Below are 12,828 nucleotides of genomic sequence, written 5' to 3' on the forward strand. Positions count from 1 at the left end.
CCAGTCGAGCATAGGATTATCATCATCATCTGTAAAAGTCCTATAGATGGGATCTGCATACTTGAGCTCCACTTCCTCCTGAATGCATTTTAGCCTCAACCGCAGATTGTAGTGCACATAAACTAGGTCATTGAGGCGCTTTTGTGTCAAACGGTTCCTCTGTTTGCTGTGGATGAGGCCGAAGATGGACCAGTTGCGCTCACAGCCACTCGAGGAGACCGTTTGGGAGAGGATCCGGATAGCTATCCGCTTAAGATTTTTTGCGGATCCGCCAAAATGAATCCACCATTCAGCTGCAAAAATATTGAAGATAATTACATTTTATATATATGATGGCCTCATAGTTGAAGATAATTCAGATGCAGAGGTGTCTTGTAGATTTGTATTGTACCTGGATTCATAGTTGTCTTGCTCACGACAGCTGGTCGCTGTCCAAAGCTATGGCTGCCTTCTCTAAATAATTTGGTCTGTGGAAAGAAGCATGTTGTAGTATGTCAATAATATAAGATCTGATATATTTGCATATGTTACTAAATCATAGTTACCTCTTCTATACATGATGCGGCGACTTCTGGATCAGGCTCCATCTTATAAATAACATTACGCAGAGCATGAAGAAGTTCATCATCCATACCAATTCCACTCTCGTACTGAAACCGGAGATTCAGATAGTATGCTGCACATAGATGACACCATCTTAGTATAATTATACAAATATATCAATCAGTATAATTATCAATATTATCACTTACCTGCTAGATGCAATTCTCTACCCATTTGGGCTCCCCACTGCTGCTCAATGATGTCGATATACTCCTGGGCATGGGCTACATCTGCCTCCATGATCTGAGCCTTTGCCTTCTCCATCATGTGATACAAAGAGCCCATCCGGGGGTACCTCTCGCTATCCACGGCCCACAGCACTTGATATAATGGTTTGATAGCCTTGACTATCGCATTGGCCCGCTGCCAGAATGACTGCCTGTTTACTAAGTCTTCCATTCTGCTTCCTTCAGTGCCGGCCTGGGCATATTTACTTTCCTGCCACTCGGGACTGACAAACATCTGACGTAGGGCTTCTTTCTTCTCGATAAGGCTATCAAGTGCAATGTAATTCGTAGCAAACCGTGTGACTCCTGGTCTAAGAATTTCTCCCCCTACATACTTTCTCATTAATGAAAGAACCCAAGTATGACTATAATATACCTGATGATGCGTTGGGCTATCTCCACCGTATGTTGCACCCTACGGATCTTTTCAATGTCCATCAGGATGAGGTTGATGCAATGTGCAGCACATGGGGTCCAGAAAATTTGTGGTCGCCGCTCCATCAAGACCTGCCCGGCCAACTTATATTGCGGCCCGTTATCAGTGATGACCTGCACGATATTTTCCTCTCCAATCTGATCAATCACCTCCTCCATAAGTCTAAGGATGTAATTGGCGTTGTGCACCTTATCTGAAGCATCGACTGACTTGTGGAAGGTCTTCGTATCACAGTATGTCAGAAAGTTGATGATGGCCCGCTTTGTCGGACCGGTCCAACCATCACACATTAGAGTGAGCCCATATGTGGGCCACTTGCTCTTATATGAGCCAATCCAATTCTCTAGCTCCTCCTTATTGTTGTCAAGAAGCTCACCGTAGATGTCCCTCGGGCCTGAAGGATTGACACCGGGACCGGCAGATTGTATGGCAGAAATGGCAGACTTGTAGTATGTATTGTCTGCAGCATTCGCTAGAATGTGACTGAAGTGGAACCAGGATCCAATAGCTCACCACATATCCTTCTTCTTCTCCTTCTTCCATATTGTCTCTACCCTTTGCTGCTTCGAATCTCTCCTGGGGAATGCATGCAGATCTACATCATGGATTGACGCACCTAGTGGAATCCCTCCGGAAGACTTCTTTCGGCCACCAAAACCATCCAGGATAGATGCAATCCGGCTACGTCCTCTGCCCTCGCCCTTCCGGACTGAGGTTGTCCTTTGAAACTCTGGATCTTATCTGCTTCCACCATAACCGGCGCCCGACTCGAAAAACGAGGGCCCAAATCGAGCTGATGCCTCGTCACCTCCTCCTGCTGCCACTGATCATCCAAACTCGCCCGCTTGGCAGCCTGGATATGTGCCTCCTCCTCATCTGGACCCTCGACCTCCTGTGACTCCATCAAGTGATAGGAAGGTGCTTCTGCAGCTTGGCGTTCCACCTCCGCTTTCTGCTTGGCAGCCCTCTCCTTGGCTGCTTTGATCTCAGCGAGGTTTTTCCTCATCAGCTGACGGGTGCTCGGTGGGCACTCCGAGCATGCAGATATCCCACGAGAATTACCAGCTAAGTGCTGCTTTAATCTGGTTACCCCTCCTCTTTTGAAGCACTTGTGGCAATAATTGCACTGAAACTGGTGCCGTTCACCGAGCATCTTCCCATGCTCCCAGCCAATATTATGCTCTTGGGGTTGCCCTCTCCTTGATGGCTACATTCCTACGACCACATTAATTTTTTTTAATTTCTATTTTTTTAATTAAAAATTATTTTTAAAATTTTTTAATTAAATTATAAATTATATAAATTCTGTAAAAACAAAAGTTAATGTCTATATTAACATTGTCCATATATCGACAACATATAAAAAATTCAAGACGAAATGGAATTATTGAATCATTTCCTATTTTTTGGCAATTTTTGACTTAATTTTTTAAGCAATTTAAATGAAATATTAAAAAACCAATGTAGGGGAAAGAAATTTTACCTTATTTAGTTTTTGCTGGATTTTTCTTCAAGAAAAACGACGCTCTCCGACCTTTCTAATTTTTTTCACGCCTTTGTCTTTGCCTTTCTCTTCTTTTTCTCCTCTCTCTGCCTTTCCTTCACCTAAGCTGATGGATTTGTTTTTAGCATTCGGTCGGCTTTTATAGCCAACCGTTGAGCCACTGTGCACTTCGGATTTTGCCACAGTGCGGCACTTCGAAGTGCCGTACAAAGAGCCGCACCGGCACCTTCGAAGTGCCGCACAAAGGGGCACTTGGAAAGTGCCCCAGTGTGGCACTTTTGAAAGTGCTGGCAATCCAATTTCAGCACCGAACCAGTGCGCACCGGTTCGAGATCATACCGGTGCCGGTTCGCACCGGTTCGGACATGTACCAGTGCAAACCGGTTCGGTTCGCACCGGTATGGGGGTCGAACCGAACGGTTCGGTTCCAGTCGGTACCGGTCCGGTACGAGCTGAACCGATCGGTACAAGTCGGTTCAGCGGACCTTGGCTCCAATACTTAAGGCTTTCATGGGCATACGTCGAATCTACCTCCTTGATCTGAATCTTTGTCTTCTCCATCATAAGATATAAAAAACTTATCTGGGGTACCTCTCACTGTATACAGCCCAAAGCACTTCATACAATGGTCTGATAGCCTTTACTATCTTTTCAGCCTGTTGCCAGAATATTCGCCTCGTCATTAAGTCCTAGACAATGCTCCTTTCAATGTTGGCCCTCACAAATCTATTTTTCTATCACTCGAGACTGACAAACATCTGATATAGGACTGTTTTTCTTTCAAGAAGGCTATCAAGTGTAACGTAGGTGGTAGCAAACCTCATGCCTCTTAGTCTCAAGATCTCTTCCTCTACATACCTCATTAGTTAAATGACCCATGTATGGTTATAAAAATATCTAGTGATGGTTTTAGTTGTCTCCATTGTCTGTTGCACCTTATGAGTCTTCGTAATGTCCATCAACATGAGGTCGATATAATGTGCAGTACATGGGGTCCAGAAAAAATGTCATCGCCGCTCCATCAACATCTCTCCGATAGTCTTATATTATGGCTCATTATCAGTGTTGACTTGCACGACATTTTTCTCTCCTACCTAATCAATCATCTTCTTCATCAATCCGAGGATGTACATGGCATCATGCATCTAATCAAAAGTATCAACCGACTTGTAGAAAAAAGTCTTCATATCACAATATGTCAAGAAGTTGACAATGCTCTGTCTGGTAAGACCGATCCAACCACCACACATCACTGTCAATCTATATGTGGGCCACTTGCTCTTGTGTAAGGCAATCCACTTCTCTTGCTCATTATTATTAAAAAGCCCATTGTAGATGTCCTTCGATCCTAGAGGATCTACACCGGGACCGGTAACCTATATGAAGGAAATGACAAATCTATAATATGTATTGTCTGCCACATTTGCTGGAATGTGGTTGAATGAAATCAAGATCTAATAACTCACCACATATCTTTCTTCTTATCCTTTTTCAGTAATGTGTCAACCATCTGTTGCTTCAAATTCTTGCTGGAAAAAGTATGTGGATCTAAATCGACCCCTATGCCTGGCTATCTCATTCTGCTGACACTGATCATACAAGCTCACCTGAATGACAGCTTGGATCTGGGCCTTCTTGTCATCTGGAGTGGATGCCTCCTCTAACTTTGTGGAGTGATAGAAAGTGGCTCTGCCATTTAGCGGTTTACCGCCACCTTCTTCTTGGCAATCTTCTCCTTCACTGCTTTAAAATCAGCGAAGTATTTTTTTATCAGCTATCGAACCTCCTGTGAGCATTTTCGGCACATGGATACGTCGGGATAACTATCAGCCGCTAAGTGCTGCTTCAACTTGGTTATTCCTCCTCTCTTGAACTCTGTGTTGCACCAGTTGCACTTTCGATGTTGCCGACCCGACAATATTTGCCTATGATCCCAACTAATGTCACACATTGGCTCCTTTGTCTTTGATTGTTTCATTTCTGCAAGTTTATCAAGTACGTCAGTTTATCAATTATTTTAAAATAGCAAAATTTTATTACGATGAAGATAATTTTTTACCTCAAAAAATAATATGATTTATCTAATATATGAAGCTATTTTTTATATTTTATTTATTTAATTATATATTTTTAATAACTTTCAAATTAAAAAATATGTTGAAATACTATGAATTCTGAAAATTATGCTTTTTACTTCAGAAAATACTTTTGAAATATGTATTATGTACTACTAATCTTTTATAATTTTTGGTATTAATTATATATTTTTATTTTTTTAAGTAAAAATTAATTTTCATATCTTAATATTTTAAAAAATTAATTTCATCTCATATCCTTGTAAAACACAATAATGGATGCTAGATATATTTTTTTAGGCCCGTGGGCATGCATCAAAGGCTACTTATTTCTTAATTTTTTTAAATTTATGCCTAGGTCACTGCGCACATGATCGCATGAAAACTAGAGTAAATGGACACTAAATTTTGCTTGAGAGTAGCTTGCATGCCTCTAAATATGCTTCTGATTTTATAATTTTTTTTGAATTTTATTTTTTTATATATTTTATATATTTTTATTTTTTTAATCTAAAAATATATTTTAATTCTTAAAAATTTTATATAATTTTAAAATTAAATTTTTTTTGTCATCGTGTAGATCAGCCATAGATTTATAATATATCATAAAATCAAGCTCAAATCGAAAATTTTGGCATGATCTCTTCTTATTTTGCAAATTTCGAACTATTTTTTGGAGCCCATAAAAAATAGATGGAATGAGATAAGAGAGAGGAAGCACACTTTATTTAGGTTTGGATCTTTCTTCAATCGCGCTGAATCAGTGTGATTTTGTAAATTGAAGGGAAGGGGGAGCTAGGAGACGTTTAGAGTTACAGAGAAGAAATGTTGGAAGGCCTTGGGCCTTCACAATAGCTTCTTTCAACAAAAGAAGGAAAGGGGGAGGGGGCTAGGTTCCGAACTGGGCCAAATCAGTGCGAACTAAATGGTTCGCACTGAGTTCAACTGGAACCGGCCAGTTCGCACCAAGTTCGAATGGAACTGGCCGGTTTGGTCCGGTTCCGATCGGTTTGGTCTGGTTCCAGCCGATTTAGGGCCAATCCTGATTTTAATTTTCAAACCGACCCAATTTTCTACTGGATCGGCTCAATACGGGCCAAACCGAGCAGTTTTGTCCGAATCCGTTCCAACCGATTCGGGGCCGGTCCCAATTTTAATACCTAAACCAACCCGGTTCCCCTCCGGGTTGGCTCAGTACAGGCCAAACCAGGCGGTTCTGTCTGGTTCGGCCAACCTTGTATATACCTTTGTTTTTAGTTGCAATCAGAGTCTTGCCTATCGATAGTGAAGTGGATTTATCATTTGTTGGTTGTGAACCAAAATGAACATCAATCATGGAGTCAAGAGGTGAGCCAATATTGATATGATCCAAGATAGTGGTGGCGCTCATAGAAAGAAGTCAAATAGTGTAAGCATCCCACCAATCCATGAACTCTCCGGTCATGGTAGACTGAAGGTTAAGAGGGAGAAAATGATAGTCTAGGCATAATTACTCATAATAGAATACCACCAATGCAGTCAGATGCGACTCAAAATTAGATAGCTGATCAAAAACTGAAGTGTTCCGGCTTCCGAGCATAGAGAGGCAGACAAGGAATGTCTTAGGCTAGGTTGAATTGGTCGATGAAGACATTGGGAGAATAATGCTCAACCAAGCATTTATTGTTGATCGATCTCTTTATTATGGATCTGATGTGAAGATATCTAGGAACCAGAAAATGCCTCCAAAGAAGTCTCACAGCTTCGGTCTCTTCCAGGGACATATCAGCCTGCAGGAATACTAGCCAAGCAAGCTTTGGAGAATGGAGGAAAAGGAATTGAAGGCTTATGTTTCTAGGAGAGGGGCCTTCATAAAACCTCTTGAAATACTCCATGAAAGAAAGGAATGGGCCCCCTAAGTGAGCATAACAATAACTGATGGGAATGGTTTTAGACACATTGGTTATAGACGGATGAATCTCTGGAAATGTAGCCAAATTTGGAGCATCCAGAGATGACCTCTGCATCCCACCTTCCAGAAGTTATCTCTCTGAGGCCTTGGGAAAGATAAGCTAGTATAAGAGGTGCCAGAGCTATCGGTCGGTCTTCGAGTAGAGTTGCAGCCAACCTGAGATGCATTTGACCATTTTGATTGATCGGGAGCCTAACAAGTATTTGCAGACCCAAACTAGGAAAAAGGCGATATTCTTGGTGCAAGATCAATCTCGTATGGTGGTAAAAGATTTGCACATTGGCATTGTAGCTGGTTGATTTATTCATTCTCAGGCCGAAATCATTTGTGAGGACGTTTGATCTGAGGTTGAAGAGAATACCCAAGTCTAGCAGGCGCAAGCTGGTCATGCTGAGATTTAGGTGAAAAGTGTTGGTTAGACCAAACACACAAGACAGCAAGAATTAAAGGTCGGTTGGCCACAGAATGGAGTTTGGAAAAGGCCAAGATAACCATGAGTCCATTCTTTTTCCATATAGATGACTTCTGTTGGAAAACAAGGTCGAACCATTGGTTTTAGAGGTCACATCGGATGGAAAATGGTCAATGGTAGTTAGGGTTTTTTTCAGATTGAGGTTTTAAACCTCAGTCCCTCGTAAAGAAGTTTTTTTGGGGTGATGAGAAAAGATAGAAGAAAATGGTACATGCACCTGGGATTTAAAAACAAGGCCTAATATATAAAGATCGGAGAGCTCTCATTTCAGTAATTGAGGGCCCACAAAGCACAAAACCGAAATGCTCAAGTCATTCCTACCTCTCATGGGCAAAAGCATGAAGGGAAGCAAATCCTAGCTTATCTTGTTGTAGGGCAAGAGCTGGTATGTTAAGAGGTCAAAGAAGATGAGGAGGCTTGGAAGAGGAGCTGCTTAGGGAGATAGTAGAAGACAACCCCTCCAGGTCTCTAAAATAACCTTTGTGCCCCCCAAAATCGTGCGCTAAAAGGATTCTAATTGATTATGGTATCTCAGGAAGTGACTTAATCAGAAGGGTGAATTATCTTATCGTAACATGTGGACAATCCTTGATGGAAGAAAAGATGTATTAACGGGAGTTATGGTCGTAGAACATCCTTGGAAAGTGCGAGAATTTTGAAAGGCGCCAATGTTTCAAACTCTTGAATCTGGTACTGGTTGCAGCGGATGTAGTGCTCAGTAGATCCTATCACCCTTCTGATTGAAGGTCGATAGGATGTGAGGAGCATTGTTTATACTACATCCTAGCATCCAGGAATCACCATACATATGGCAGCTCCAGGGTAGGATCCAAAGGGGAACCTCAAGGTCAGTCATAGGCCAAGACTAACTTTGATATCATTCAGTCCGATGGAAAGAAAGACATGACGCCTAATAGGTCGAGTGAGGCAGCCATCAGACTGAGCAGCTGTCGGAGAGACCGAGTGAAATTGAATTGGTTTGACGGCCTATCCTAAATATAAGGTCATTACCTGACCATAACTAGTACAAGATTGAGAAAGCAGTTAGTGGACTTGGTGGTTAACAAGAAGCATGACAGGGATGATATTCATCGAATAAAACGAGCTTTATAACACGATTTTATCTAGGAAAACTATTAGAAGTGGAGTCCAAACGTCAACTACTATCACTAAAAGTGGGTGGTTACCTGTCATTTGTCTTCTTCTATAAATAATAGAATGTAAACTGAACATGGTACTTGTTGCCACTCAAACATGCTATATCTTCATCCTTAATTTACTGTTGCCTTCATCCTTTAAAATCCATTTAAATTCCTTTCAATTTTCTTGCTTTTAATTTGGAAGTAGAAGTCTAGTTTACTAGTAGTAGTAGAGTAACTCGTAGCCCTAGCTACACCCCACTTTCTCATCTTTCTATCAGGTTGTCTGATGGTAGCAGAATCTCTTCAAGGTCAAGGCACATGGACCCATGCTACTCTCGCTATCTCCTTTCCTTTATGTCCTTTCTGGCTATCGAAGGCCGATAGCATGTGCATGTGATCACCAGACCCAGCCACAAGAATTTGTTTTCTGCCAAATAAGTTTTTCTGGGATGCCTGTCTCTCAACGGGAGAGCGAGTGAACAGTGAGTAAGAGTGGAGTTTAATATATCTGACATTTGGCCATGAGGTATATTGCTTCTATAATTTTGAAGACTTTGTCCTCCCATTGGCTGCTAATCAAACCTCCTGCTAACTCCATATCAGTGCATGACTAGGGAGTATGATTGTGCCACTGTTGAGATTTCTTTTTAGTTGTGACATGAACATGCCCATGTATTTCTCGTAAATGCCATCACATAGTCTGGGAGAAATACATGTGACAGGTAACTGCTGCTGAGAGGAGTTAAAACAAATTTATTATGTTCTCAGAAGATTCAAAGGCATACGTTGATCCATAGCAAACAAGAAAAACCCCTGAAATTTGTGTAAATTATAGATAATACTATTGCATTGTGGTGCCAGGGCAGTTGATCTTTAGCCATATGGACATAGCAACATTTATGCACTGCCTCTCATCATGGAACAATGACTTAACCTGTCCAATCTTTATTATACAGAAATGTCTATTTCTGATGAAACTAGCCATTTAAATTGGGAGGTTGTGCAACTCTTGTTTAACTAAACTTCTTGGTTATTCTTTGGTGAATTGATATCTCTCTCGCTCTATTTCTTTCTGCTTTTTTAATGATTTTTTTTTGTTCTGAATGTTTCAGGAACCTGTATGTCTTGAAGATGATATTATAAAGTTTTGTCAAGAAAGTTGTTTACCTGTAGCTTTAGATGAGACTATTGACAATCTTAAAGGAGATTTCCTCAATAAACTCCAAAACTTTGTATATCCTGGAATAGTAGCTATTGTAAGTAAAATCTGAAGTATCATCTGATGGAGTATTCATCATATTGTGTTTAGGCACATGACCTTGTTTTTTTGTTGATCTGTCAGGTAATTAAACCAAGTGTAGTTGGTGGATTTGAAAATGCAGCACTTATTGCAAAATGGGCTCAGCTTCATGACAAGATGGCTGTTGTCAGTGCTTCCTTTGAGAGTAGTCTTAGTTTGTCAGCATACATACAATTTGCATACTTCCTTGAGCAGCAGAATATAACAATATGCAGATTGAGAAAGAGAAAGTTGAGTGCAGCCATAGCCCATGGCCTTGGAACATATCAATGGCTTAAGGAAGATGTATCCACTAACCATCTAGAGTTTCATGTAGCCCCAAATGGTGACAAAATGGAAGCCTCTGTGAAAAATGCAGATACTTTCCTTCGTTATTTTCAGATCAAAGATAAGACAGTTCAGAGGATCTACACTGGTGAACAACTTAAATCCTACAGAATAGAAGTTAATGGTGATAACTTTTCCTGTTCATTCAAATTGCAAGAGGCTGGTGTCGACACAAAGGTAAGCATTCATGCACTTGAATTAAAATGTTGCAGAGTGTTGATAAGGTTCATTATTTATCAGGTGTTATGTAACTTGTAAGTTTAGGTAAGATCCTGTCATTGCAAGGCATGACCAAAGAGTCTCCCAATCTTGTGTCAGGACGGTGGTTGTACCATGCTGTGTATCAAGCTTATTGTATGGTACCAATAAAGTAGAAGTATAGTACTCGCTGCTGGTACAGTGAACCTTGATGGGGACTAGCTATAGTTGATCAACTCTCACACAATAGGTCATTGAACTTTCAAGGAGATTGCTGCGTTAATGATAATTAAGTGATTGATTCCACCTGGTTTCATATCGTCCTAACCCATATACCCATGTAATTTTGGAGGTACCATGTCTAGTTGCGAGCAAGGAGTTTCCCAATCATGTATCAGTACAGCAGTTGTATCGCATTGTATCAGGCTTACTGTATCGAACCAATAAGGTGACAGTGCAATACTCGTTGCTGGTGCAGTGAACCTTGATAGGGACTAGCTATAAGTGGTCAGCTCTCACACTGTAGGTCATGGAACTTTCCATGAGATTACTGCATTAATGATGCTTCAATGACATGAAGCTTGAAACAAGTGCAAAAGAGAGAGGCATTTCTACTTAGTTCAGAGGACTATACACATGGTTTGAAGTACTCGCAGAACGAGATGGTACCACTAGTGCCATATTATTCTACTAGGGTTCCAACACCGGGACAAGACATGGGTCACTGTAACTGGCCCCAGACAAGGCATATCCGACAACATGGGTCGACATCGATTGGTACATACCTCGATTTGACCAAGATGACACCTATATCGTTCATCCTGGCAGTACCAGGTTATATCGATATGTACCCAAACCTGGTATTGTTGTATGAAGGCACCTGACTTGGACACCTTATTCATCCTTTTACTGAAGGGGGTGCTAGCTGGGTTCAAGATTCCTTTAGGCATCTAGTCAGGTCCATTTGATTCCAAAATGTGAAAAAGAGAGGGAAAATGGGAGGAGAGGGAAAATAGGAGAGGGGCTTTTCTCCTCTTGCCTAGGAGGGGTCTCCATCAGATCTGCAGGAGAGGACACTCCATTCGAGTGAGGCCTTCCAATCTCCATTTTTTGCCTCCAAGTTGGCAAAAATCAGAAAAAGGGAGGACTCATGTCATTTTTTTTGTTTTATTTGAATTATGGATGTGTTGTAGGATTGATAGCAGCCCATAACATGGTGATTTTTGTTTTTCAGCCAATATTTTATATTAGTAACTATATATATTTGTGTATGAAAATATTAATAAAGAATAAATATATGGAAATTTAGGCTGAAAATTTGTAGATTTGCTTGGATTAATGGTATGCACATGCTGCAATTTTTGTGGCTAGAGTATCTTGAATAGTCATTTAACTAATTTTTAAATCAAGAAAATGATTAAAGAAATTCTTAAGTTTCTTAAAAATATAAAAAATTATCAACAGATGTCATAAAGTATAAATATCTTGAATTTTACTATCATACATTTCAGTCATTCAGTGATTAATGAAGTTTTCCTATTTTAGATTATATTTAATGGAAAAATAATAAAAATTTGAAAAATATTCATTAAATGTAATAAACATGAAACATGTATTGATATTTAACAAGATGAATTATAAAATTGCCATCTTGTAATTTATTAATTAACATGTAAGCTTCTATTTTTCAATCTATTTTTGAAGAAAAATTAAGAAAATAAAATATGATTTAATTATTAACAGTGTATTTGATAAGTAGTGAGAATTCTAAGCTAATTATCTTGCATTTTGTGATGAAAATAGCATAATTTATGAATCATAAATAATATGACAAATTCTAGCAATCTAAAGTATGTATGAAGAAGGATTCTTGGTTTGAGTAGATAATATTCAGGAAGCATAGTATTTTAGGCTGACAATGACTTTTCATAAGAAGGATGAAAAGGCACAATATTGGGTGGTGCCATTGAAGGATGGGCTCAAAGAGACAACACTGAGTATGCAATTGGTGTCATGAACAATAAAAGAGATGGGTTTACCTGGTTGGAGCAGCACCTGGCAGGTAGCTAGGTGATGTTCAAAAGTGTACCAAGGTGCCTAGAGAGGTGAGGACAATGGGGGACCACATGTGGAGTCTAAAGGAAGTGAAGCATTTGGCCAAACACGAGCTGGCTTAGGACCATAGGGCAGCCAAGATCAATGATCGGCATGGTAGAGTGATGAAGGCAATTGTAGTGAGCTCCTGATCCAAATGTAATGAAGACTACTGTGATGGGACGCTATCCGGGTCTCTAAACAGACGCAATGGGAGTGTGAGGAGGCTATAGGACTTGCAAGAGGGATGATGGGTCTAGTGCATCCAGGGAAAGCTCTAAGCTTTGCAGGACCTATTCAATCAAATATGGTGGCAGAGGGGTCAAAATTCCTATTTGATACCTTTCATAAAAGGGAGGGAAAGGAGAAGAACATTAGGTCGGGTCCCACTATTTATGACATTGATCTTGCAACCTACCCATATCCATCGACTAAGCAGCCCTAGATAGATAACTACATCAAGAAGGATAAGAAGCATGTGGTAGGGGCTGCCATAGAC

At 40.3% G+C, this 12,828-nt stretch overlaps 1 protein-coding gene across 11 annotated transcripts in view; it reads left to right on the plus strand.

Moving 5' to 3' along the window:
* The window catches only part of LOC103706601 (protein PHYLLO, chloroplastic), a 114,680-nt gene that overhangs the window by 93,505 nt on the left and 8,347 nt on the right, over positions 1–12,828 (plus strand). For 10 of the 11 annotated variants that reach the window (XR_003385634.2, XM_026804480.2, XM_039132111.1 and 7 more), the window contains 2 exons: positions 9,523–9,666; positions 9,753–10,214. Coding sequence is in view for 10 of the 11 variants with exons in the window: in XM_026804480.2 (XP_026660281.2) it covers positions 9,523–9,666; positions 9,753–10,214 (606 nt within the window). In the remaining variant the exon portion in view is untranslated. The remainder of the gene's footprint in view (positions 1–9,522; positions 9,667–9,752; positions 10,215–12,828) is intronic. The other variant, XM_026804481.2, reaches the window with a different exon arrangement.

This window comes from Phoenix dactylifera, chromosome 1 (genome assembly GCF_009389715.1).
Source record: "Phoenix dactylifera cultivar Barhee BC4 chromosome 1, palm_55x_up_171113_PBpolish2nd_filt_p, whole genome shotgun sequence".
NCBI classification, from domain to species: domain Eukaryota; kingdom Viridiplantae; phylum Streptophyta; class Magnoliopsida; order Arecales; family Arecaceae; genus Phoenix; species Phoenix dactylifera.